Below are 27995 nucleotides of genomic sequence, written 5' to 3' on the forward strand. Positions count from 1 at the left end.
TGGTCTCTTATAACAAAAATCTTGGTAACACTTTATTTTAATGTGTCCTTACATATGTTGCATTACTATAGAAATAACTATAAATTAGGCATAATTACATGCAACTAACCCTAAACCAAACCCCAATCCTACCCTAACGTACATGTAGTTAATTAATATTATTCAGTAAATGTATAATTACAGGGACACACACACACACATATATATATATATATATTTATAGGTTACCTAATTTTACTAAATGGTGGCCACGTTGTAATTTACTAAAATGAGGGAATAAATTTTTTCCCGCATGTCATGCTCTGTAAGGTAACCACACTTGAACAGTATTAAACAGAGACTGTTAAAAAACAAATCTTGTTTTTAAGAAAAGTTTTATTGTGTTTTCGACATTTTGTAATCTTCATTCTACAAAAGTGAATTGATGCAACCCATTCCTCGTGTAGGTTTAGCTCACTCCTCCTGGTGCAGAAAGAGGACAGAACAGAATCACAAAAGCAATACAGATAGCAAAACTGAAGGAAACCCCTTGAATACGTCCATGCTCAGTGCATGTTACACGACAGTAGTTTCTCTCTGCAGGTAAATGTGACATTCTGCTGTAAAACATTCAATGCATGGCTACGTTTATCTGTATTGCCTCCAGACAACAACGTGCTATTATGAGGCTGTATTGCTTGTCTTGTGACTCAGTACCTGTTGCTTACATGACATGTAAGCTCAGTGTGGAAGGGCTAGACATATAGTGCAAATGTAAAGGTGGAGGATTTCTATTTTCTGACTGCAACTACCATGCGCTTACCACATGCACCGCATATCTGCTGTCAAGGGAATATCTACTAGTGCATGTGTAATGTATACAATCCCATTTGGAGAAATTTCACACCGTTCATATACTACAGTAAACAACACATTGAACAGACTCTTACAACGATAACAAGAACTAGGCTAACATAAAAATAAAATAAAAAATTAACATTTTCCACACAAAGGAAAAGCATGGTTGGTTCTCAAAGTACAGTAGACATTTTGAGAGAGATATAATCAATATTTGATTGTACTGTGAATCCTTTCAAATTGTCCAGACAAGTGCTAATGAATCAAGAAAACTAGATTAGATTAAGGAATTGTAGGAATGATGGTAAAGGGATAGTTCACCTAAAAATATACAATTATTTTCATTTACTCACCCTCATGTCGTTCCAAATCTGTGACTTTTTTTCTTCTGTGGAACATAAAAGATCACTTGAAAATGATTTTATTCTCCATAAAATGAAAGTCAATATAGGGTCCTTTCAGAATTTTCATTTTTAGGTAACCTATCCCTTTCAGGATCTGAAAAGAGAGCCCAAAGATTTCCGTAAAATAAAATAACCGCTAACGTCCCACTGGTGCAACAAAGAGCAAGTTTAAACACTGTGAATTCGGTTTGGCAGAACTGTCAAAAAAAAACTGAAAGTTGTTGATTGTTTTTCATGTTAGTGGCACACTTTCCAAAGTCTTTCCTTCATGACTGCTTAGTAAACACTTTCAAGGATCTCTATAGGAAAGTGCAACACTTTTCAAAAGGAATTAATAACAAAAATTGCTTTTAAAGGAACTTCTATACCAAAGTACCTGCAATAGTAATCCATATGAGTCCAACGACACATCTGAAGAGCTACTTCAGCTTTGCTTCAAGTCAAACTGACTAACTATAGCATTTAGGCATATGCTAGATTGTACCTTAGAAATGAAACAAAAACACATATTTTGTTAAACAACACACAAAAAGCTTGAAAGTAGCTTTGTGACATTTAACATACCATCAACAGTAGCAATCTGAGGACGTCACAGGCAAGTTTTCCCATGTGTAACGCAGGTTAGGCAGCTCAGTAGCTTTGGGTCTTTGTAACATGCAGGGCCGTACGTAGAGCTCAAAGTGAGCTGCAGCAAACTGACAAGGGCAGAAACGTGAGCAAATATGTGTTATTGCTCGGAAGTAAATATTGTGACGGATTGATTGAGTTTATAATTGAAACTTGTACATTTTAAAAATGCATCTCTCTGTTTTCCATCATTTTCTTTTGAAACATCTATCTTGGGTATTGTGGGGCAGATCTCCAGGAGTACAAGTTGAAATATTCATACAAATGTTCAGTGACATTACTGAGGAAAATCCCAAGGGATGTTGATTCAGATCAGCAGGATTTGATTATGAATTCATGGCGGTTAAAAGTGCTTGCTGCAATTATAACGAGTCACAAACCGTTTTAAAAAGTATAGTCGCACAGCCTTGACATGAAATTTGCCTGCTCTCTAGGAGAAAAACATTGCTTGGATCAGAGGTTGGAGTCTTTATCATGTCCTCATTTTCCAGTCTTTCATCAGGAGATTTGCTTCATCTGTACACATGAGGGGGTGGAGCGTTGGTGTAAATGTGGTGCTTTACACAAGTATCAACACCAAAAGAGTGCTAAAAACATAACATCTATCACAAATGAGAAGGGAAACCACACAGTCAATCCTCCCTGGTTTGCATTTAGGATTTGATCCATGAGTAATTGGTGTGGGCATGAGTTTAGGCAGAGGTGGGATGAAGAAAGAGGCAAATCCCTCTCAGGATTGGAGTAGGTCTGTGCCTGGGTGGATTGAGGATTTCACACAGCCAGGGGTCCACGATGAGGTTTGTTCTTGGAGTTTGCTGCCTCATTAGTGACCCCTTGCTCGTCCAGGTTGATGTTGCTTGTGGACGCATGGTGAGTCAAAGGATCCCGTCCATGACGATAGACGTCAAGGTATAACAGACCTAACAGACCGGACAGAGAAAGTCCACGTGAGAAGATACAGATGATAGCAAGTTGAAAATAAAGAGGGCATGAAGGTAGTTGTGAAGGGTAAAATAATAATGGGTTTGTGGAAAAGTGATTTAGAAAGAACTGAAATATAGAAGAACTAAAAGAACTAGACCTTTCCCCCCAAATTGGAGCATCTCTTGGAGATCAATGTTAAAATAAGTCGGTTGGTCAAAATGTCCATCATGCAAATCAAGACACTTTTATCCATTGTTCTCCAAGATTTCTGTGAACTGAAATATCCCGTATTGAATATTCACCATGCATCCTGAGTAAATGATGAAAAGGCTCTTTTAACCCAAAGAGGTCAAAAGGCAAAGAATCTCACTGATGATAATAGTGAATGGCAGAAAGGCAGAAACTTCTTTGTGAATCCATGACCTCTGTGCATTGCCTTTTAACTTGCTCCATACCTATTCCTCAATGTGAACAGGACACGAGTCCTCATCTGTCCATTCCACAGACATCCAGGAAGATAGAGAGAAAGAGAGATGGGAGATGATGGAAGGAAAAACAGAGACAGAAAAGAGAGAGAACACAGCACATTTACAGCACATCAAGAGAATCAACCAGCCATCCACAGAAAATGAGAGTTGGACTGAGAGAGAGGAGAAGCTCGGTGCTTAGAGATAATGAGAGAAGATGATGGTAGCCAGGGTCTTTTTGAGAAAGAAAAAAAGCACTTTCACTGGAAACTTTTATCTTTAATCAACAGGAGGTTCAATCAAGTGTCTATTCATGCACATGATTTTCATTTTCTGTAAATCCTATAAGCAGGACTTGATAATGACCACAAACAGTATATGGACACTTAATTAGCACTTGAAAATGTATCAATTTCATTGCATTACATAAAATATCAAACCACAAGGCATACTTTTCAATCAAAACATTTCACAAAAATTGTAATTGGTTTCCAAACTGCCTTGCGGGAACCCCCAGAGGCCACACAAGTTCAGTAAAATTTTGTAAAAACATGTAAAAAGATAAATAAATAAATGTATACCATTATATTATATTACAAATAGATAATTTATAAATCAATAAATCAATAAAAGTTTCAATGTACTGAATTTGAGCTTTACATTCATTTGTAAATCATGAGATTAATCACAATGAATAGAAAATACATATTTTACTTTAAAAAATGTTCCAGATAACATTTACACATATTGATCAAATTATGTACAACATAAATGCCTCTTTTAACACAAAAATACACAGCTACCTATATGTTTTATAAAGGGAGTCCTTTGCGAGGGATCATCATCATAATGCAATCAAATTTAGACACTTAAGTGTGGCTTACGTGTCCTAGTACTTTTCGGCCAATTTTATATTTTGAACTGTGTAGTAGTCACGATGACTAAAAATATAATGATGATGATGATGATGATGATGCTGATGATTAATAGTGTGTAAGAATCACATTTTACTATCACAAATCTCATGTGAAAAGCTTCATTAGTGTCCTTCCAGAGAGAATGCTTTCTCTGGATGACAGTAACCAAGAGTTGGGGATTAATAGTATTTGCTGGCAAAAAAGGGAGGATGAGCAGAAAAATGAAGTGATGAACATAGAAATGAAGGGAGACGCAAAGCTACTTTGAGCTGGCAGACACTGAACATGAACTTAGCTATTATTAGTATGACCCAGAGAGATAGAAACAAGTCATACATGATATAAACTCACACATACACATAAACACAAACAAAAGAGGGGGGATAAAGGGCATGGCCACTGTACCAAGTAATGCTACACAAAATTACAGCAGGGTCAAAGAAAGGGCGTGCATGAGCAGAGAAAGCCAATAGTGTTTTAGAACCAGTTGCTTTTTTAAAGGGACACCTTGAAACCGCCTCACCCAATCCCTTCCAATCAGAAAGTCCATGTTCGAGAGGTTGCCACTCACCAGCGAATCGGCCGTCAGGAGGCTGCTCATTGTCCAGGCCTGTCATACAGTGGGTGTCAGACTGCCCCTGATTGTTATTGTCAAACTCTGGACAAGGCACCTCGCTCCTCCTGCGCCCACCTGCAAGCGAGGTCAGAGGTCAAACAAGAGCAGCCGAGGCAGGGCAGAGCAGCCGAGTGGAGAACAGCAGTGAAGGGTCAGAGCAATAGGGTGCAGGATGCTACTCGGCAGCCATTTAGTGATGGCTGTGGTTGATGGATGCACACATGCTCATGTGAAAGCAGAGCGGATGCACATGCACGAGAACACAACTGGCGAACACTTTGACACTCGTTTAGTAAGCATTCACCACATTAAATAAGAAACAGATGAAAAATGTATATGCAAAAAGGGAATTAGTTACAATAGAAAGAAAACTCTAAAAGCAAAACCTCAATCCCTTATATCAAACTTTTTTTTTAAATCAACAATTAGTTGTTTGAAAGAATTTATAGTATTAGTACAGATGCACACTCATTATATAAATGTAAATAAATAAAATAATAGTAGGTAGAAAGCTGGATACAGGATGTGTCTGTTAAATTCAGATGCCAAGTGTGCTTGTATGTGGGCTGATTAAACAAAACATAAAAAAATGAACTACATTCGCCTTAAATGAGTCATGTGATATTTATATTTGTAGGGAGTGACCTTTGGCCCACCTGCAAACACAAGTTATTCATCAAGCGGGTGTGTGGGCAGATTTAGAAGCTCTTGTCTTGTGGGTGAAGTACCACCTACATTGCAGTTTTTTCTCCTTGATCTAGTGTACAGTGTCGTGAATCGTGATAATTACAGCCAATAGCTGAGGTTACAATTACCATGTTCTTTGGTGGGAGATGCACAATCTTCCTCAGTCACATCATTTCCCTGAAGACGAAAAGACACGGTTGAATAAATCATAAATAGAAAACAAATAGCTGGGTTTAAGATGTTTGGCTGTTTGAATGTTTCACCTCTGAATCCTGTTCTTCAAGAATGGCAGCCACAAAGTTATGCCCTTTTGCCTCGTTGGGGATTTCCTGTGGACATATGTAAATATGGTCTCTGTAAGACACACAAAATGATTTGCACAAACATCTCTTGCCATAAATTTCTACATTTTTGTGCAATGGGATTGAAATTTTGGTAACAGTGTTCTGATAACTTTTGACCTATGAATTTCCATGACTTTCCAATGACTTTTTACATATGTTTGTAATTTTTTTAAAACTGTTTAGTAGAGATCGCATTCACAAAGAATAATTTCTAGCCAATGAAATAGGCAAGGGAAGTTATTTATATATCACATTTCATCCAAAATAGTGTTTTACACAAAATTAAATAATAAATAGAAATTTTAATGCCTTTATATTTTTAATTTTAAACCGAAATTGAAATGCAGAAAACTATAGAGGTAAAAATAAAAAATAAATCCAACTCTAGTAACACTCTACAAACATAAATGTAACTTTATTACTTTAAAACCAATGATGTTTCGAACGTCATTAATTTTACATTTATTTTTGTAGAGTGAGTGTTGCACTCTTTTCTAGAGTTGTCATTTTTTATTTGATTAATTTCCATGATTTTTCCAGGCCTGGAAATCCCAATCTTAAAATGATCAGATATATTTAGATTATTCATTAGCCTGGAAACCTGGATATTAACCACTAAGCTCCATGACTACAACTACTGTCTGATGATCAGGTTATAAAAACTATAAAATCAGCATCATCTAAAGCATTTAAAGATAACAGACAAAAGTGATGAATTGTCCTGCATCCATGCCTTCTAACTGACTTACCTCACCCTCATGTTGGGAAGGGGCTCGGCTCTCAGCGGCCTCCTCTCCCTCAGCCCCAGCCATGTAGGATCCGGACATTGAAGAGAGAGTGTCGGTGCTAATCTGAGAGTGCTGGCTATGAGAGGACGCCATTGACATCACAGACTGGGCCAGGCTGCTGCTTACTGGGTCTGAAGAGGGCAGGAAGAGAAAGACAAACAAATGAAAATGAGTGAGCTCTGGTGTGTGTTTCAGTGAGTTAGATTTAGTTCACTAAAAAGCTGTACCCTCTGGGGAGGTGATCGTGGAGGAGAGAGGGGTGCCGTTGCAGGAGGACTGATCTATGGCCCCCGAGGATGACAGCGTGAGGTTGTCGCTTTCAGGAGTCACTCCAGACTGCAGGAAAATACAAACATAATGATAACCAGATTGATGTGGTGACACTGTATTATAAATATGGGGGTAAATACAATAATACTGCAAGTATTAAATAATCTTCCATAACATGTCAATTTGGCTCATACATTCGTAATATATATATATATATATATATATATATATATATATATATATATATATATATATATATATATATATATATATATATATATATACAGTATATACAATATATACAATATATATTTCCTACAGTTGTATAATAATAGAATTAAAGAGAACAAAGTTATATCTAAATATTTTTAATGTAAGAGCATGTAATGTTTTTGACATTGATAATAATAAGGAATATTTCTTGAGCACAAAATCAGCATATTAGAATGATGCCCTGAGTAAAGATGCTGAAAATTAAGCTTTGTAATTTAAAAATCACATTTTAAAATATATTAAAATAGTAAAAAGTTAATTGAAATCGTGATATATATTTAAAATATTTATGTTTTTTACTGTATTTTTGATCAAATAAATCCAGCCTTGGTGAGCATGACAGACTTCTTTCAAAAACTAAAAAAAATTAACAATAAAACAGACAATGCATAAAATAATATGTATAAAATAAATGTATAAATGTTTGAGATGCTTGTACCTCTTGCTGTTCTACATGCAATTTTCTCCTGCACGTTTGCACTTCAGACTCACTGCATGACTTCTCATCCTCCTCCTCAGGCAGCACTGAAGAATTCTGGGAGAGGGATCTAGAGAGTTTCCAGAATACATGATTAGCAAGGACTCACTTATCTGCCTTGTTCTTCAGCTCATAATTTAACCTTTAGGGAAAGCTGTAAACTGACTGTTTTAATAACACCCAGGAAATGTTTTGTAGACATTAATTAAAAGGTTTTTACAATAATACCAAAATACTACACTATTCAAATTTTCAGGTAGTGCTCACTCACTTAGAGCCACTCTTCTTGTGTTTCCCATTCTGGCTGGAGTTGACAGAGTGTTCTAGTGGAGAGAGGGAGCGCACGGGCGTGTGGTGGCTATCACCATATGTGGGCGTAGATCCAGAAACATGGCCCCTGGTGAGGCCCTGAAGTGGAGGAGCAGATGGTGACGGGTTCAGGGGCCCATTCAAGGCCTCCAACAGGGACACAGCCTCAAAGCCTGGTGGGATGTGCTCTGATGCCTGTAGTAAATATACATGTGGCCGTGAACAACAGTACAGTTTGAAAGCATAACAACATTTTCACCTTTAGTATGAATAGACGGTGCAGTATAAACATACTGTACAGTATGTTTATGCATTAAAGTGCCCCTATTATGCTTTTTGTGTAATATGGCTGTTTGTGAATGTAAAATGTCTGCAAAGTGATCACAGTGCACAACAAATAAACTTATTGTCTCCTAATAGAAAGAATCTACAAATTAGCATATCGCCAGCCTATGGTCTCCTTTGGTTCCCCGCGAACGACATCTACTTTGAATATATATGAATAAAGCTATGTATGAACACTGTGAACCAAATGTAGTGTTACCGAGTGCTCCTCTGAATCTGACGTCTGCGAGGTGATGACAGGGTTGAATCCAGTAGGTGTGAGTGGGCTCAGTTTTTTCCTCATCGCTCGTATTTGAAGGAGGGCACGAAACGCTAAAATTTTAAATGAGTCAAATATTTCAAAAGAAACAATACAAACATGAATAAATGTCTTTTGGTAAAAAATAGCATCAACTAGCATGAACACAGGCCCGTTTACTCCAAGGATGATATTATAACTATAACGTTAACAATTCAGATATAAATAAAAAATCATTTTAAATTTAAAAGAATGGCAGAGTCAACACCACAACTATAACAACAGAGGAATAACTTTGTTGGAATCCCTTTTAAAACTTTTTTTTTTTCCAGCTGATAAAAAGAGTGACAGCCTATCAGAATCCATACTGCTTTAATGAGCTCGAACATTTAAAGCCGTGCATGCTTATAACTCGTGCATTGGTGTGGACGCAAATATAGTTATTATCGCTATAGTTATCTTTATAGCTATCATTCTTAGTATGAACGGAGTTCAGTATTTTATTCATTGAAATATCCCCCAAAACATTAATGAATGAGACACTATAAATGCAAATATTATCTAAGCAATATAATATTTTCATAAATATAATATTCTCAATCAGAGAGTCCTTTTGAAGGAGTCCGGTGCAGGGGTTGGTGCTTACGTAGTCGACAGATGGGGCAACAGTTGGCCTGGTAACGCAGTGTGTCTGCGCAGGCATTGCACAGGCACAGGTGTCTGCAGGGCAGGATAAGTGTGTCCCGCACGTCTGACAAACACACCACACATTCAGCGCTGTTGTCGCTAATCTCATCTTCAGCCACCTGTAAATTTGAGTGTGTCATTTTGTACATTTTTATACCAAGTAATGAATGAAAGCTTAAAAGTGACAGATGTTGTCTGTTCTTTTTGTGAAGTGGATGATGATGTACCTTTGATTCTTGACTATTGTATTTGTTCTCTATGCCGTAGATCTCCTGCAGCAGGTAACTGACACCATCCACCTAAGATAAAATCATGATAGGCTTAAGAGGTTTATTGAAAATTTGATAATTAGCAATGCCAAAGAACATTGTTATATTTCAAAAGCCATTTTACATAAATAGTATGAGGGCCCTTACCACTTGTTTCTGTTTCAGAGGCTTGACACAGTAACTTCCATCCATATGCTAGGAGAGAAAAAGACAGCGATATTATATAATCACTAGTCGTCACAGTAAATTTATTTTTGTCAGATAAACTAAACTGGTTTTAATTATGCTCAAAAGTTATTTAAATCAATCTGATTACCTGAATAATCAGTTTAAGAAAGGATGCAGTAAATTGATAAACAATGTAATATACATTTTTTTCTTTTAAACTTTATTCATCAAAAATTCTGGAAAAATGTATCATGGTTTCTACAAAAATATTAAGCAGTTTAACTGAGACCGCACCAAATCATCATATTAAAATAATTTCTGAAGAATCATGTGGCACTGAACACTGGAATAATGGCTGTTAGAAATTCACAGAAATAAATTACAGTTTATGTATTCAAATATAAAGCAGTTATTTTTGATTGAAATAATATTTAACAATATAGCTGGTTTTACTGTATTTTTAATAAAATAAAAACAGCCTTGGTGATCTTCTTTCAAAAACATTAAAAATCTTAACGACCCCAAACTTTTGAACAGTAGTGTTTTTTTTACACAAAAAACATACCTTCTCAAAGGATGCAAGAAGAACATGGGAGTGTCCCAAGTGTTCTGCACAACAACAAAAACATGGTCCATGATATTTATATATATATTTCCAAATATATTTCTACATATTATATCCAATTACATCCAACTCACCGTCTCCCTCATCCACAACTGCTTGTACAACCATGGGGTAGATGTCTCTATCCATGTCAAACAAAAGCTGTGTAACAATAAACCACAATACCAGGTTTAACCAAAGAGCTTCAAGGACATGCATCATGAATTGCTCAATGTTCGTTTTAATGAGACAGATTGGGAATAATTCAATTTCAATCTGACCTATTTTAAACTTTTTGATCCCAAAAAATGCAAAAACACACAGACACAAAACAAGGACATAGCTAGCAGATGTGTTACCTCCTCATCTGCCCATTCTGATAAGTTGACGTAATGAGAGGGCAGACAGAACTGTTGGCAGACGCCGCGTTTGAAATGCACCGTCTCTGACTGCAGAGAGCTGTCCTGCGGCAAATATCTGTCAACAACACACAATGAACAGAGCGATAAAACCCAAGCTTTGATCTCATTTCCCAACTTGCTGCTCTTCGATCAACAGGTAAAGGCTGAGCTTGAAGTGTTTTATTAATAAATGATATTCAATGTGTGTCTAATGCTTAACTTACATTGGCACACCATTGTGAAACTCTTCAATGGCTTGGTAGTATATAGTGATGGCAACTTGTGTGTCGGCATCAAAGGTAAACTCAATATTGTAGCAGCTGTGGCTTTTCCCAACTTCCTGTCCAGGAAGCTTCATGTCTTCACTACACCTGAAGTCAAAATTTCAAACTTTACTAGATGTCCAGTTAAGATTTTAGCAAAAATGTTTCACAACAGTAATACGATACATAATATATTTAATAAATGTAACATCAGGGTTTTATCTAATCAGATGCTCTATAGAATATGATATAAAATACAAATACAAGTATGAACAAAAAAAGCAGGTTTTGAATCAAGGTTCATGGCTGTAATCATAAATAAAGACTTTTAAAAAGGGACAATCCCTCCAACGTGTCCGATCCAAATGTCCTGTTTTAATAAATACGTCCATACAGGAAAGAAAACTACACACATCACATCAAATTTCTTTAAGAGCTCTGTCAGGTTTAGTAAAGGTATTTGTGAGGAAAATCTCACCGGACAAGCCGCAGAGTGTCTTTTCGGATGTTGATGAGACTGCGGAGGGTCTTGACCGGCTCAGGAGGAGGGGGAGCATTGTACGGGAACTACAATCACAATCACAGCACAATAAACACTTTGGAGTCAGTGTGAAGTTATTGTTTATTAATGTTGGAGAAGCACTTTGCCCTCTTTTATCAGATACACACATATGGTCTCTTACCAAATTGAAAAACAATCTGGCAACAAATCCACATTAAACTAAAGGTGACGTACACTGATCTCCAAACAAGCTGTTTTGTCGATGCATGTGTGTGTGCGTTTCCTCTGGAAAAACGCAATGCACAGGCATGCCCACGTGCCAGAGAGGCACCGTGCGTGTGTACGTGTGTGGGTCAACACTGGGTGAGCCTGTTGCCTCCCCTTTCCCCCTCCCGGGAGTTCAGACTGAATGTGGCTCTCTGTACTACTTGCGGTAAGCCGTTGCTTAAATCCACAGCATCACTAGCCTGTCTGCTTAGAGACGGGCCCCGCAGCTAATGCACATAGTGTAAATAAAAGACCCACCGCACACAGAAATACATGTATGCATTCATAAAGCACACATGCAGTATCGGGATAAAGCTCTGGATGAAGTAAAGCAATGAACAATTACATGAGACATTGAGCCAGAATTACACATATAATCCTGTGAATTATAGAAGCTTCCACCAACATATAGTAATTTACATGAAACTAGCGTGAATATACAGTTAAAGTAACAGTCCTAAGCAGACCTCATAACGGCTTAAATATGAGTCAGAATTATGAGTAAAATTATAATACATATTTTAATATTTATATTGTAAATGTATGCATATGCATTATATTAATTCATATTATATTCATATTATTAAACATATTAAGGATATTTTAAAATAATTATTTTTTAAATGTTTTAAAATTTGAAAATAATATAAAATAGTATAAAAAAGTAATATATCATTTTAAATAATTATACCATTAATATCTGTAATTTATATAATGTAATAAAATTTGTCATGAGCATACTGTTTTTGTTTAATTTTGGAAATGAGATCACACAATATAAAATCAATGAATGGAACAGAATCATTGGTTTCATGACCTCCTATAATAATCAGTCAAAAAAGGCTGCATCTAATCTATATTTTACCAGGAATTGAAATGTAATCTTACCACAACTGGTCTGTTGCCTAAGAAGTTGAGGTCAGTGTTTTCACCAAAGAGGTAGCCTTCAGGATGTGTTGAATCAAACTTCTCTCCTCCCATTATAAAATGGCTAGCAAAATAATTCCCTGCATGACAACGAACAGATCAAATGTTACAGATATTGATAATTGAATACATTTATGTGTACACTTGTCACACACAAATGTAGAGTGTTCCCAAGAGTTCATCATTTAATTTCAACTTCATGTGCATCACCAATCCACTGTCTCAGCACCGTCAAAATGTTTTATTTAAAACATAAACATTTTAATAATTTACGGTAAAATTTGTGAGGTAACAAATTAACTGTTTTTATTTAAGTCAAAAATACAATTTTGACTTAACCTGACTACATTGTATTACACTATCACCAAATAATTTTAGCTTTCAGATGAGGTAGAAGTAGCTCTTTAAGGTAACAGATGCACATTTTAATTCTTTAGCAACATGCAGACTACTAAATGGTGTAGAAAATAATAAGTAGATGCAAAAACCTCCATTCCTCCAGAGTGAAGTCTGGACACAAGACAGCTGAACGGTTTATAAATTAAGACAGATATAGTAGACTAGGGAACCAATAGATTAAAGAAAGACAAGCTCAAGGGCAGACAGAGGATATAGGCAACCGCCAAGGGAAGATACAAGGGTAGATAGATGAACAAGCTTGAAACTGGAGCAGAAGGAAGCCAGAATCAGGCACAAGTCCCAGGCTGCACGTATAGCGTATCTAGTTACTAGTGGTTAACACACCGACATTCATCTTCTCATCTGCCTGTCTCCTCACCTCAACAATCTAAAGATTTGTAAAACAATAATTATAAAACTAGCTTGATGAGCTGCATTTTCTAAACATACAGCAAGAGTATCTTATCTGAAAATGAACATAGTAAGTTAATGTAGGCTATTATGTTAGCAGAAGCTATTTAAACCACATAGCTCACAATAAATTCATTTTACCTACAGTGATGTGGACACTTATTTCAGATTCAGGTTTAATGCTGAGTTCGAAATAATTGATCCATTAGCTCTAATTGTGGTGCATTTCAGTAGACACATCACCACTGGGAATGAAGGGCCCCATCTCAATATAAAGGCAAGCATCTATGGGCCTACTGTGCTACTCAGATACAGACTTGCTGACCAAGAAACAGTGGGTGGTGGCCCTGGCCTCTTGGAGTTAAAATGAACTCTCACATTTCTATTGCAAGAAAAAATGTTTAACTAAATTCTACGAGCCAAGTTTATCTTAACTGCCTTGTTTTATATATAATATTTCCCAATAATTAGCCTATGAAAGTGTAGGCCTATAAAATCAGACCAAGCTTGGGATTCTCTATTGGGCTTAACAGTTAATTTATTTAGATATATCATATCATAACCTAATATAATATAAGAGTAGTAAGAACAGTATTTCATTATAATAATACGATATATGATTATAATACTATATCGCCTAATATTTGTTTAATATATAAAATGTATTATTTTCTCACCGGATTTGGGTGGGTATCTGTAAACAGAACTGGATGGTATATCGATCTCCTCCACTCCTGCATTCTGACGGCTTGTCAAAGCTCCCATTTCAAATAGCCAGAAATTAAAATAACACTGAATGATTGCAATCCTATTGCTGCTTCGTCTTCTGTAGTCCGAACATCTCCTTCTTCGCGCAAAAGCCCGTGATTTTGCTCTTCGCGTTTATGTTTTTGGCCATGGACAGGATTAGTTGGTGCTCTTAATGCCCTGTAAGCTCCGTACAGAGTCCCTCGTTGTTTTGTCTGCAGACACAAGCCGCTTTTTGCGTCCTGCAGACTGAAGCCCTGTTATAAGGCTGTTTCTGTCTCGGTGGTCGGCATCCTTGGCCAAGATGCAAAGCGGAGTGAGATGCTCTCTATATGACACAGTTTCTCGGTGTGTTTATCATCATCATCATCATCATCATCCCTGTATCCTCTGTTCTCCGAGAGCTTGAGCGATGGGATGCAGATGCGTATCAGTGATGTAGAAACAAAATAAGAGGGTAGAACGGCAGTGGGCATGAAACATAGTGTCTAAATGGGCGGGGATTAGAGGACCGGATGTTGATTATATGCATAATATTAACAAATAAAAACATAATATCAAGATAAATGTTCTTTCACAGTATGCTATGATGAACAACATTTTATTAAGCATAGCTGGTATAACGTAAGTTGTATTTTATGTATATGAAACAGCCTAAAGCAACTAGGCTACTACTAAAGCAGCGCAAGGCGTTGTAACGTGTCCTCTGTTACTTTTCTTCGCGCTAATGGAATAACTACATTGGAATGGAATAACACACAGTCGTTTGCGGGACTTGTCGACATAAGGATTTAACATTGTTTTAGAAAGATTGCTTTGACCGAATTGCATTTATATATCATGTAAAAATCCTTAAAATTACATTTAAAAGACTAAGTATAGGCCTACAAACGTCTTAAGTAAAAAATAAAAACCTTCTGAGATTTTAATGGGGCTGAATGGATCCGACATGCGCCCCCTGCTGGAAGCACTCGTTTTGTCTCAACAGAAAACCGTATATCGGCTAGTAAGATTTGCTGCTCAATGATCAGTGCTGTATTACTGTCCCCCGAAGCGCTATTGGCCTCCCCTGACGTCAGGCTTAAATCCAGACTTGAGGTTTTGCGCAGTACAAACACATCCTGCCTCGCCAAACGTGACCTTCCCCGAATTATGGAAGTGATTCGCTGCAGTGCAGTAAAGGCACTAAATGGTGTTTAATTAGTAGGCATTGTGTCACTGAGCCATATTTAAATGTAATGTTTTTATATTATTAGTATTTGTCACTGTATAAAATAAATTTCACAGACAAGTTACCGAAAGAAAGATATTAGTCGCCAGGAGATTAAATATAATAAATATAACTGCAGATTATAAGAGTGCCAAAAGGAAACAAGTATCCCTATATAGACTAGTTTATAACAATATAATTGTTATTGTTATATTAGATTGCTTTGTGATCACATTAGACTACTGTAGCCTACACAAGTCAGTATAATCACATTTGTGACCAGAGCACAAAGCCCCATTTTGAATAATAGCCTAATTAACTGGTTATTTCAAAGCATTGAATAAAGCAAAGTAAAAAGGAAAGAAGAAAAAGAAGAAGTAGAAGAAGAAGAAGGATTAGCTACACGAACCGTCATTTCATTTCCCCACAATTAGGCCTATATATTTGAAGAAAACATTTTTGACAATTTTGTTTTATACGGCTATAATTTAACCATTTTAAACCAGTTGTCATTTAATAATTTATACCATATAAGCTACTTTTATATTTTGCATTAGGCCTACTTTATACTGTCTTTGCTTTGGCAATGCTTTTGTTGTTTAATCATGATTATTGTGGTATATTTGTATCTACGAATAAGAATTTCTAAATTTCTAGATTTTATGAGGTGTTGTTGTGAAGCAGTTTGATATAACAACACTTCTTGTATCTGTGCTTAAAAATACACAATTATTATTCAATAAACAATTTTTATCATCATCATCATCATCTTTCAATCTTTTAGATGTCACCGCATGATTATCCTCGTGATAGGGACTGCCATCCTAAAATTTAAAAGGCATCTATATAAAGACCCCAATTACTATGAATAATTAATATTATAAATAGGCTATGTCTATATGATTTAGACCATTTTTTATTTCCTTTACATTACTGTATTGTTATAGCCTATTTAGTAAGTATTTATTCGTTCATCTATTTTTAAAAATGTTAATAATGTTTTTATTATTGATTTATCTTTACAATTTTTACACTATTTTTCTCTAAAATTTTCTACAGACCTCCAGCTAAGCAATTTTCACAGGTTACAATTGTGACCAGAAAGAAGAAAAAAATTAGGAAAAAAAGGCTCTCACTACTTTTTAAGGTTTTTGTTTTGTTTTTTAGAAAACCAGGCAGTTTGTTTCATTGGGCTTGAATGTGGTAGGCTAAATTCACGGCGGTGAATTCAATGGTCCTTGTTAGTTACGTTTTATTCACACTCTTGCTAATTTGTTTCTAGACAAGAGGCTCTCCCGAACAAGTAACGTGTAGTGTCACTCAGATGCCAGAGGTGGCAGTATTGCTCACCTTGCAAATGAAATAAAAGCCAAAAGCCAAACTCCACCAACCACGGAAATCCGGTTACCGCCATTTTAGAGTGATATTATCCGCTCGGCGTGTTTCTTTCGACTCTCCCGAATGGTTCGTAATTTTCTCTCTAAATCTCGCTAAAAAACGTTTGTTTTGCGCATAACCTACTGCAGTAGAGTTAGTGATTCAAGATGAGCTACGGCAGACCTCCGCCCGACGTCGAGGGCATGACATCTTTAAAAGTCGACAATCTGACTTACCGCACGTCCCCTGAAACGCTGCGGCGGGTTTTCGAGAAGTACGGCCGGGTCGGGGACGTCTACATCCCGAGGGACCGGTACACGAAAGAAAGCCGTGGGTTCGCCTTTGTTCGTTTCCACGATAAGCGGGACGCTGAGGACGCAATGGACGCCATGGACGGCGCGCTTCTGGATGGGCGCGAGCTGCGCGTGCAAATGGCGCGATACGGGCGCCCGCCAGATTCGCACTACAGTCGCCGTGGAGCCGCACCGAGGAGGTACGGTGGAGGTGGTGGTGGTGGTGGTGGTGGACATGGACGGAGAAGCCGCAGGTAGGTCCTTCATAATGTACATCCTATTTAAATGCCTCCATTTTAATTTGCTGTAAGTATATCGTTATATGTTCGAAGTTCAAATTTGAGGCCTGTAGGCCTCAAGGTACTGAAAACAACACGTGTTATAATCCTTGTAATGCTTATAGATATTAGTTGTTGTATAACTTTGTCTTTTTTTTTTTACATGTTGGTTATGTTTGATTTAGTTACATTTATTAACTGTTTGTATCGCTGCGTCGTACTCGTAACTATGGCGTAGTAGCAAATAATTGCTCAACTCTTTTGTGAACGATCCGATTCACGAGAGATTGGTTCTTTTGAGCCGAATCTTTTTAGTGAATCGATTGTAGCCAGTATTATAAAGCAATTTCAGAGGTTTTATTACAGCAAACAAATTTTTGTAATAGTACTAGACATTAAATTGCCTGGTCACGCGATAATACAAAATTTAAACCACTTTTAAAGTTATTTTAAATTATTTGTAAACTGATTCATGGAAATGAATCGAACTCGTATTAATATTTCACGAGTTTTTTTGTATGGTAATAGTCCTCGAATGACTAGTTTTGTCGAAGACCTAAACCTTCATATTTGTTTACATAACTAGTTTGTAATCCAATTTAAACGTTTATGGCCTACTGTTCTGTTATTAGGGGATGATTTTAATTGTCTCTTGCAGTGATTAAACTGTATAAATAATACATCTTTATTAACTTGTACATTTGGTGTTTGTTTTTAGCCGTAGTCCTCGGCGCAGAAGGCACAGCAAGTCAAGGAGCAGGAGCCGTTCCCGGTCCCGTAGCAGATCTCGCTACAGCCGATCCAGGTCAAGGTCCTACTCCCGTTCCCGGTCTCGGTCCCGTTCCCGCTCCAAAACCCGCACACCACGCAGAAGCAAGTCCAAATCTGCTTCCAGGTCCCGCTCAAGGTCTAAATCCAAGTCTCGCTCCAGGAGTCCTACTCCGAGATCAAACAAAGGATCCAAATCAAGGTCCCGCTCAAGAAGCAGACCCAAGTCTCCAGAGGATGCTGGAGCCCCCGCTGAATCGTGAAATGTAGGTGAGTCTAATGCTTTGTATAGAAGTAATTACTTATTTTATTGCAACTAGGGACATTTTTACCAATATTTCTAATTACAAGTGCATCTTTTAGTTCTTCCCCTTTTTTTATATATAAATATATATATAATCCTTAGTCCTAAATTTGATTGATTTGAGCAGACCCCCCATATAACTCATGCCTGAAGTGGGGAAAGTAAAGGCATGCATGTATTTAATCACTTAAAATGGCTGCTTTAAAATATGAGAAAGATAAACAGTTTCTCGCCCCTCTCTACTTTCCTCTTTCATCAAGTCCTTCAAGACATCTGCCAATGCAGTAGAACGGTAGATGCAATATCTTAATGGAGGTGTCCGGTTTTACTCAAGTTTAGTCTGATTAGATGCTGTTATTCACAGCATCTGTCTGGTATCTCTGAATCTGCATGACTTTTAAAGGTTTATTTTTAATACGCACCTTTAACCTCACATGGATATTTGATTTGGAGCTGTCGTGGGTACAATACCGTAAGTATGTGTTTGTTTTGAAACGTGTACCAGCCAAATTCCATTGATTTCATCTAAATGTGGAATTCTTTCCTCCAAGCTGCTGATTCCAGTTTGCAAAAGAGGAGTTTGGGGCAGTTTGAGAGCAGTTAGTGTGTGATCCGACCATTGGCTGCCTGCTGCTGATTGGCGGTTGCTATGGAGCAGGTCGGTCTCATTGAGTGTTGAGGTGGTGTTGAGGTACGTCTGCAGGACAATGGACAGACCTTTCCATCATCCTTGTCACAAACTCATGTCTATCGTGGCATAGGCAAAAGTGGGATGGATACGGGTGTGTTCTCAAAGCCAGTTCATGCTGTCAGGCTGCTGTGTCTGATAGAGGCCTAATTAATTTATTTGGCCATCATTTAATACTATTCTAACTGGCAGTAAATGGGATGTACTTCAGCTTGCCAACACTTAAAATGGCTTTGAGAAGTTCATATTTCACCCTCAGGTTTGTTGGATCTTTTCCCTTCAGGTTTCTTGCAGAACAAATATCAGGTACACAAGGTTTCTTGCAGAACAAAAAACAGGTCTATAGTTTCATGTTGTTATGGCTAGTTATTTGTGTGGAAAGTGCCTGTTTGTTCTGTGTAACTGACCAAAGTCGAGCATTGCGTAATATATGCAATGCTTCGTTTTATGGCGATTTATTGTAGAACCTCCTCTGCTTTAATGCTCTTTGAAACTAACTTTATTATTCTTTTCTTCTAGATGATGTCAACTGGTTGACTCTTCGAGGATCGCATCGAACAGATGTCCGTCTGAGGATACCCAAATTATCCATATATCAGACCGAAAGGTTATTGTAATTTGGTCTAAATCTTTTAAATGACTTGTTTCTGTTGCCCAAAATTGTTTTGTATCATACATTTGAATTCCATGTGATATTAAATGGTCTTTATGCCTAAATGGGGCTACTAGTTGAAATCCTTTCTCTTCAGTTTTGGTAGTTTTTTTCTTTTCTTTTTTTACTTCGTTATTGAATCTCCCAGACTATAAAGTAAGTTCATTTTAATCAGGTTTTTGTTCTTAATAAACATCAATGGACAATTTTGGATGTTGTGCATATTTCTTTGACTAAAGGACTGTGTACAGACTGTAATTTGGCCTCTTAAGAAATCGTACTATGTAAAACCATAACATATTTGCAAACCAAGCATATGTTATGGTTTAAATGGGTAAATTTCACAACATGATTCTAATATTCTCTCTTGTGTATTTTCTATGCACTAGGCGCAGTTGCGTAGCAGTTGAGTTTTGCTGGTTAGCTGTTAAGGTGGCGTGTTGCGGTGCAGAGTGCTTGGCTGTTTCCAGTATTCTCCTGATTGCTCCTGTAACACCTTGATTTGACTGATTTTGTTTAAATTTGGCTGCAGCGTTTTTCTTTTTGCAGAAAGATCCTGTGCAAGTCCTTTTGTGAAAACCCATTAAGGAAGATATCTAAGCTTATTTTACATCTCCGGTAGAGTTCTATAATTTGTGACATGCTCAATTGGTCATAATATGTGAATGGTAATAAAGTTTTTTTTTTTCTCTGAGCATGACTGCATTTTTGTGCTTAGCTTATTTACTTGTCTGTTTGGTGTAAATGAGCAAATGAAAACCCTCCATAACTAAAAAATAAATTGTGCGGATACAAAAAGTATTGGTATACTCTGATCTCATTATTCATGGATTCAGACCAAATGGTTTTTGGCAAAACTTAATCTTATTCCACAAAGTAAATATCAATACCTCGACATGTTTACTTGGATGTGTGCATATAAATGTTAGCTTTTTGTCTTTTAAAAGGTTTAAGTTAACCAGTCAAATGAATTTAGTGTGCTACAAGAAAAGTAAATGATAAATGGTTCATATATTCACCCTATTTTATTATAAACCATTAATTTGTGTGCACGAAGTGTCATTTGGAGTCAAGGCCTTAGTCTGCTTAAGCTCAACCTCTGGCCTGCATTATGCTCACCTTCCTCTAATTTGGGGTGCAGAGCCCACATTTAAAATCCAATCAACCGAAGCATAGAATCAAGTCCCAGCCTCCATTTTCTTTTTCAATAACCATTATTCTCAAATGCAGGAGAGATCTGTCACTATTTCACTGCAACTTTATTTCATTATGTACATGATTCACAAAAGTAGCTTTATTGCATGCAGTCACCCACAAAAAATATGTATTTGGATGTGACAGAACACATTTAACCTATGCTGTTGTTATGCCTTTGGTTACTAATTAACTAATTGCACATTACACAACTGTGGACTTTATATATATCATGAATTGAAAATTATTTTTCTCCAGTAAAACCTCTCAGCTATTGAACCACTATCTCCTGAGTATCCATTCTAAGCTGCACGCATCTTTTCATTGATCCAGTCAATGAATTTGGTGACACGGGCATAGACACCTGGGCTGTTCTTCTTGCCGCAGCTGTCACCCCAACTCACCACACCATAGATGTAATGAGTCTCATCCTTCTGACAAACAAGGGGTCCACCAGAATCACCCTGTAAAAGAAAAAGTTACTACATACTGTGCCATAAGTTTGCTCATTCATTTTAAATGATCAGATTTTGTTTAATGTGTAAATTTCATAAAAAGATTATAATCAAATTTGGGACTGGGACACACCTGACAAGAATCAATCTTTCCTTGCATATATCCAGCACACATCATGGAATCATCCATTCTGTTCCCATATACATTACGAGACATACAGCGTTTCTGAGAGATCAGGAGAACCTTGGCGTCCAGCAGCTGAGGAGAGCCAGCATGCTCTGGAAAAAAAAATGGTAATAGATGAGACAGTAGTCTTGGTATTGTGAATGTCAAGTGAAAATTGAATCCAGACAGACCTTTCTCAGTGGTTCCATAGCCTGATATGGTGCACTGTGTTTCATCAGGGAATGAATCAGTGGGGAGACATGCTGCCTTAACAGAACTGGTCTCATTGGCGCACCGTCCATTTATTGCCTTTAGTTTCAGCAGGGCTGGTATAGATGAGAAACATAAACTTAAATGTATTTATTTTTTGGCCCTTGAGGTCCACTTTCCTGCTGATTTTTGCTCCAACCCTGACCAAACACACATGAACAATCTTATCAAAGTCTTCAGGATTACTACTGTGCGTTCCAAAACTTCGGAAGCTGACTTGTTGGCTCGCTGCCCTATCAGGCTGCCATCATGATATTGCAGGCTGCGTTTGCACATGAAAGTACCTCATGGAATTGAAGGTACCTCACAAAACCGAGACTTCGGAGGCAGAGTAACGGTTTAATGATCTACAGCAAAATAGCGTGTGCTTTGGTGATAAAGAAGTGAATATTCAATTAGTACATTAGTAATTTCTCACAAGAAATTATTAAAAGTGGAAACCGTTGGTCAAAAACACACATTTACACACAAACCGCAACATTCAGACTCAGTTTTAAGATGATCTGTCACAGAATGGAAAGCACAGGATTGTGGGATGGGATATCAAAGGCAGCGAAGGATACATCAATGCTGCCATCAAGATCAGATGAACATCTCACGAGACAGGAAGTGAAGCTAACATTGGATTCGGATGTGCCAGATGCCTTCCGACCATGCTTCCGTCTAGGGATGCACCGATACTGATACCGGTATCGGGCCGGATACTGAGCTCATGTAGGCTACTCGTCAAAAAGAGTGGTTGCCTACATTATTACAGGACGTTTGCGGGTCAAGAAATTCCATTAACGCAAACATCCAAAGCAAGCGCTCCGAAAACTAGTGGCCCAGACAGCGCGCCGTGAATAATGAATTGAATTGTTTTTCACGTCTTGCGCTTGTACGGACGACTACACGCAAAATTATGTGAAAACGCCCGTCTTGGCGAGTAGGCTATCCCAATCCCAGTAAACAAAGTTGGTTATCTCAAGTGAACGTAGACAGTATCAAATAGGGTCCGTGCGTTCGGAATTAAAGGGGCAGCAGTTTAATAAACCTGCTGCTGTGTTTTAATGTTAATCAAACAAAAGACAAATAAATTACTCACTGCTCTTGACTAGATAGGCTACATTTTTTCAAATTTAAAGAATTGATATTTCACGTCTAAATATTTACCACTGAGCCCTGCTGGAGCTGCTCTAAATATGTGTTAAATGAAAGATAAAATATGATAGAGCAATAGAATGAACAGTTAAGTAACAGAAGCTCATACAATGCATTTTAGCAGGCTTAATTAAGCATGGAAATAACTGAAGGAAATATATATTTGATGAACAAATTAAGCCAACTAATATGATTTATATTCTTTTGGTTTATCTTCTAATACATTTAAAAATTAGAAATGCTGTGAAAATACAGGTATCGGTTTTCGATATCGGTATCGGTGAGTACCAAACATGGGAGTATCGGTATCGGACTCGTTCTGGAAAAAGTGGTATCGGTGCATCTCTACTTCCGACCTTGGAATGCAGCCTCAGAAGACAGCCTTTTTAAGCTTTTGGACACAGCCTAAGAAAGTTATAGACTGGTGAGTTTGATCAGGGTTGAAGCTAAACTCTACAGAAAGTGTACCTCAAAGACCAGAGTTGAGAACCCTATACTATAGGCTTTTCACAATATGCTTAACCTAGCTTGTCATCTTTTTAAACCCCAAGATTAAACAATGTTTCATGTTTCTTTTTAAAGGCATTTAAATCACTATTTAAAGTCGGCATGAAATTAAAATTCACTCAATTCCTATTTATTTTCTGAATACATGCTATTGATCTTAAGGCCTGTTCAAAATTTAAGTGTAATTTGTTTTCAGCTGATAAATGATAAAACACTGACGGCCGATCACAATCCAACCAAATTTCAAGAGCTTGAGCATCTAAAGTGGCAGACTATGCCTGCTTATAATAAACAGAACATCATTGTGTGTTGGTGTGGACGGATGCTAATATAGCTATTCTTTAGTTATCTTTCTTGATGTGAAAGGTACTTTGTTTAAAATTAATCTACGTTTAATTTTTCTTCTTCTTGACCTTGTAATTTTTAATCAAATTTCATAGTAATCTTCTGATGAAACTTCAGACTTCTCTCTGGTGACATGCCAGAATTCTCCACTTATTTAATCCAGTGGTTCTCAATCAGGAAGTCAGGGCCCACTAATGGGCTTCAACAAACTTCCACAGGGGCCTCAAGATGACTTAAAATGATTTAAAATAAGACGGGGAAAAAATCATTAAAATAAGATATTTTGTAATATTCTGTTATTTTGTTAATGACTATACATCACCAGCTCTAAAATATTTTATTGGGAATAAATTGTGTGGGGGCCTTCAAATATTGTTGTGGACAATACAACAGTTGTATCGCTATTAACAGTTGTATGTTATTAAAACAGGTTGCATGCTGTGTTTAATCCAAATCAATAATATTGACAAGTTCAAATGGGATTTATGAATGTACAATCCATAAACTTGAAAACACAGGATTATTTCCGAATGAAATTTCACCATATGGTATGTATGGATGGATGGATGGATGGATGGATGGATGGATAAGATAGATAGATAGATAGATAGATAGATAGATAGATAGATAGATAGATAGATAGATAGATAGATAGATAGATAGATAGATAGATAGATAGATAGATAGATAGATAGATAGATAGATAGATAGATAGATAGATAGATAGATAGATAGATAGATAGATTTACTTAAAGAGTGAAACACTGACCTATGTCATTATAGAGGGCTTCAGGAGTCTCTGTATAGTTCTCATGAACAATGATTTTCTCCACCTCCAGAAACTGTTTTGCAGGATCATTTTTCTCCAGGTTCACACCACCCATCTCCAACCTTACCTCCTCGTTCTCATCACTGCCACAATCATGCAAACATAGTTTATTATCAAAGTTATATTTGTTGCATATGACCTTTTAAAAAAGCTAAACTAATGTGAAAAGTTAACCTTAGAAATCACTATCAATAATATTCAATGAATATCATTTACCATATCTATAGTAACTTAAAAACACCATGAAATCTAAATGAGGGCATAGACCTAACGCAACAACAACCCCAGATGCCCAACTTACATACAGTGAGCAGCAGTTAGGACCCAGCAGGAGTCGATAAGGGTTCCTCCACAATTGTGGCTGAAGGTTGCATTAGAGCCCTTGGGCCGGACCTGAAATGAGACCTGCCAAGGATGCGCTTCAGGCAGAGACTTCCTCCCACCAAATATCCTTGGGGTTATCCTAATCTGAGGCTTTCCACAGTCAGAAAATTCCAGTTTTGCAGGGGTTGTGGAGGGTTTTACTGGTTCTGTGAGAGTTTGATAAGTATTGTGGTACAGTTAACAGACTGCTTGATCAGGTAGAAGAATGTTTCTGTGTTTGCATTTATATAAGAGAGAACGTAGAAAGAAAATCTGTGCCTGGTTCAGAACAAGGCTTGACAGTACAATAATCCCACCGGAGTTTGCCCTTCTCTTTCAAAAAGCACCACGGTTCCCGGTCTCCATCCGGATTTCTTAAGTGACAAAGATAATGCTTAAGACAACATGTGATATCTAAGTTAATTGGGATATTTACTAGGAATTCCCTGAATTCTTACCGGCAGTAAGTGTGGGCTCCAATGCTATCATTGCCTTCAAAGTCCTTGAAGGGAATAAGATAGTAGTTCCAGGGTAAACATTCCAATCCTTCCACTGTCTCACTGACAAAACCTCTGTATGATTCCCCATTCCCTTCATAGCAATCATTTGGACCTGAATACAAAATGACATATAACATCTGCATTACTATACACCTAGTTGACAGGGTTGTGTAACGTAACAAATAGATTTGGCATAAAATATCCACCTTATTTTTCAATGCAGAAGTAAGCTGTTTTCTGTCAATTTGCGAGACTTCTGATTAATTTGCTGCTATGGGTAATTAAGAACAACAAAGTGCAATAAATGGAAAACTTGTGCTACAAACCAGTGTGTTTATGATTCTGATAATAGATTAAAGGGGTGGTATAATGCCCCTTTTTACAATATGTAAAATAAGTCTCTGTTGTCCCCAGAGTGTGTATGTGAAGTTTTAGCTCAAAATACCCCACAGATAATTGTTTACAGCATGTTAAAACTGTAAAAAAGGGTCAGTATAAACGCACCGTTTCGTGTGTGTCCCTTTAAATGCAAATGAGCTGCTGCTGCCGGCACAGAGGGCGGAGCTTCAACAGCTCCTGTGTGTTACAGCTCCGATTACCTCACACAGACAAGCAATGAAATGTCAGAAACTGTTCTGCCTTTTATGTTTAAACTGGAGTCGGACAATGATGGAGAGACTCAAGAAGAAGTGACAACATGTAAAATGCAACAGGACGTTTCTGAATAGTTAGTTGATGAATTTATGTTGCTGATGTGGAGTTAGTGCTCTACTACAACAACTCTTCCTCTTCTCAACATGGACTGTGTGTTCCCAGGGGCGGGGTTTATGTAAATTTTAGGGTTCAGGAATGTTGTGTAGTCCCTACCAGTTGTTTATTGTAGTCCTTAAAAAAACCCGATTTCTTTAAAAGCAAATATCTTCCTCTGCTTTGAACTTTGAGCATTGTAAGCAGTTAAAGGCTACTACTACTACTAGCCTACTACTGTAACTTTGTTCATGCTCAAACCGCAACATTACACACTAACTAAAGTTAGAAAAGTGAAATCATAATCAACCAGCCCTTTAAAATAATATGATAACAAGTAGCAGTTTGGAATATAAAGCAGTATAATTAACAGTTTTTGTACAGGTAAAATTACTGGAAGCGAATGACATTGGAATCCAGACACATCCAGGTTACAAATGGCCACGCATGCTCTTGCTTTAAAAATAAGGTGGATAAAATTAAATTAAATAAAAAGATTTAGCAACAGTCTATTACCAACTTGGCAGAACCTCCCACTGTAATCTTCAGGACACTTGCATGTAAAACTGGCTCTCGTGCGGCCTTTAACACACCTCCCGCCGTTCAGGCATGGACTCGGGTCACACGCAGAGGCTAATATTGCAAACATAATAAGCATAAAAGCAATTAATAAAGACATACTGAATTACAATTTCAGGTAGACAGAAAATAAGTAGCAATTCCCTACAATCCGACTTCATAAAAACCATGTGAATTCATTCAGAAAAATTATTAAACAGATTTTTACTGCTGATAGAAACACTTTGAAAGTAATTTGTTTTACAGAGACGCTCACCTTTCTTGCAATTAGAGCCCAGATAGGGCGGCCAGCACGTGCATTCATAAAACGGGGATTCTTGAGTTCTGACACAATCACCATGACCACACTTCACTTTCTTACACACGTTCCTCTCTGGAAGATCCCAACATAAAGATTCAAAAATGATACACACTCTTACTGTTTATTATTAGTATTATATTTTTGGGTGTAGTATACGAAGACCTCACCATTCTGACAATTTTTGCCAATGTAAGGCTCTGGACAGATGCATTTATATCTGTCATTCTTTAGGATCTCACACACTCCGTTGTTCTGGCAAGGATTTGGATCACAAACTTCTACAGAACATGAACATGATTAGCGTTCATATGTTTGTGAGCACCAAACTGAACCCATTTAATACATTTGCATTGTCTACTCATGTGTGTTCTTGCCTGGTTCATCAAAGAAGGAAAAAATCCAATCAATGGTCTCATTAAGTTCAACTGAAGATATTTCCTCTGTGTCATCAGTAGTGTAATCATATATTTCTGTCAAGGGGACGAGAGAGAAATAACAATGACGTGAGTTTGCCAACAACCTTGGGATATACAGAAATGGAGACCAGACAATATAATATTTCTCACCCTCAAAGAGTTCGGAAGCTATCGAGAAAAGGTCATCCAATAGACCCTGAAACATTGGCATAAATTCAGTCAGATAGCAGTGTAAGATCACGTACATTAAACATGCAAGTTAAAATATTTTCATATGGTTACATACCGGCGCTGCTTGAACTGGTATAGTGAGGCCGGACAGGCCTATCAGAAGCAGAATCACTGGAAACATGATTCCAGGAGGAAATAGATGCACAATCCACTAACGCAAAGTCACTGGTCTTTTTTAAGGTCTATATGTGTTGACCTGAATATGGATGATCC

General features: G+C 37.2%; 3 protein-coding genes across 38 annotated transcripts; 1 reads left to right on the forward strand and 2 right to left on the reverse strand.

Moving 5' to 3' along the window:
* Positions 1-365: 365 nt before the first annotated feature.
* On the reverse strand, positions 366-14667 carry rnf157 (ring finger protein 157). Of its 13 annotated transcripts, XR_013795798.1 has the most exons (24): positions 14100-14580; positions 12574-12692; positions 11395-11483; positions 10878-11024; positions 10612-10729; positions 10348-10414; positions 10214-10257; positions 9628-9675; positions 9439-9510; positions 9171-9330; positions 8486-8598; positions 7904-8136; positions 7594-7702; positions 6839-6947; positions 6573-6742; positions 5743-5808; positions 5608-5656; positions 4748-4867; positions 3248-3282; positions 2028-2788; positions 1806-1936; positions 1618-1725; positions 1191-1225; positions 366-1092 (listed from the first exon to the last, which is right to left on the reverse strand). XR_013795798.1 is itself a non-coding variant. In XM_079596266.1 (20 exons), the coding sequence occupies exons 1-19, from the start codon at positions 14185-14187 to the stop codon at positions 3248-3250; spliced, it is 1956 nt and encodes a 651-aa protein (XP_079452392.1). In that variant the 5' UTR covers positions 14188-14580; the 3' UTR covers positions 366-2788. The 13 variants fall into 13 exon arrangements, 5 of the variants coding, with proteins under 5 accessions (XP_079452392.1, XP_079452390.1, XP_079452393.1 ...); XR_013795799.1 differs by having other exon boundaries at positions 366-1225; XR_013795794.1 differs by lacking the exon at positions 3248-3282 and having other exon boundaries at positions 366-1225; positions 14100-14620.
* A 2103-nt stretch (positions 14668-16770) lies between these two features.
* On the forward strand, positions 16771-20540 carry srsf2a (serine and arginine rich splicing factor 2a). 24 transcript variants are annotated; one of them, XR_013795562.1, is made up of 5 exons: positions 16771-17303; positions 18046-18365; positions 18951-19090; positions 19607-19694; positions 20129-20540. XR_013795562.1 is itself a non-coding variant. In XM_079594422.1 (3 exons), exons 1-2 carry the CDS (start codon positions 16924-16926, stop codon positions 18356-18358), a joined length of 693 nt encoding a protein of 230 aa, XP_079450548.1. In that variant the 5' UTR covers positions 16771-16923; the 3' UTR covers positions 18359-18365; positions 18951-20540. The 24 variants fall into 24 exon arrangements, 8 of the variants coding, with proteins under 8 accessions (XP_079450548.1, XP_079450554.1, XP_079450552.1 ...); XR_013795566.1 differs by having other exon boundaries at positions 18046-18361; XR_013795570.1 differs by having other exon boundaries at positions 16772-17249.
* Positions 20541-20750: 210 nt separating this feature from the next.
* habp2 (hyaluronan binding protein 2) lies at positions 20751-27989 on the reverse strand. The gene is made up of 13 exons (XM_079595926.1): positions 27838-27989; positions 27702-27747; positions 27510-27605; positions 27303-27413; positions 27091-27207; positions 26772-26888; positions 25467-25620; positions 25288-25382; positions 24947-25175; positions 24586-24728; positions 21746-21880; positions 21522-21667; positions 20751-21397 (listed from the first exon to the last, which is right to left on the reverse strand). The coding sequence occupies exons 1-13, from the start codon at positions 27901-27903 to the stop codon at positions 21236-21238; spliced, it is 1617 nt and encodes a 538-aa protein (XP_079452052.1). The 5' UTR covers positions 27904-27989; the 3' UTR covers positions 20751-21235.
* Between the last annotated feature and the right edge of the window lie 6 nt (positions 27990-27995).

This window comes from Phoxinus phoxinus (assembly GCF_949152265.1).
Source record: "Phoxinus phoxinus genome assembly, chromosome: 21".
Lineage (NCBI taxonomy): Eukaryota > Metazoa > Chordata > Actinopteri > Cypriniformes > Leuciscidae > Phoxinus > Phoxinus phoxinus.

Bases quoted from the DNA above. Each gene is read 5' to 3' on its own strand.
- rnf157 (XM_079596264.1), bottom strand. From the start codon at position 14,187: ATGGGAGCTTTGACAAGCCGTCAGAATGCAGGAGTGGAGGAGATCGAT. The intron at 9,511-9,627 runs GTAAGGGCCCTC...ATTTTATCTTAG, and splicing joins CTCTGAAACAGAAACAAGTG to GTGGATGGTGTCAGTTACCT. The intron at 8,137-8,485 runs GTAACACTACAT...TATTTACTACAG, and splicing joins CAGATTCAGAGGAGCACTCG to GCATCAGAGCACATCCCACC.
- habp2 (XM_079595926.1), bottom strand. From the start codon at position 27,903: ATGTTTCCAGTGATTCTGCTTCTGATAGGCCTGTCCGGCCTCACTATA. The intron at 27,748-27,837 runs GTATGTAACCAT...CCAATGTTTCAG, and splicing joins TACCAGTTCAAGCAGCGCCG to GGTCTATTGGATGACCTTTT. The intron at 24,729-24,946 runs GTAAGTTGGGCA...TGATTGTGGCAG, and splicing joins CTAACTGCTGCTCACTGTAT to TGATGAGAACGAGGAGGTAA.
- srsf2a (XM_079594422.1), top strand. From the start codon at position 16,924: ATGAGCTACGGCAGACCTCCGCCCGACGTCGAGGGCATGACATCTTTA. The intron at 17,304-18,045 runs GTAGGTCCTTCA...GTTTGTTTTTAG, and splicing joins CATGGACGGAGAAGCCGCAG to CCGTAGTCCTCGGCGCAGAA.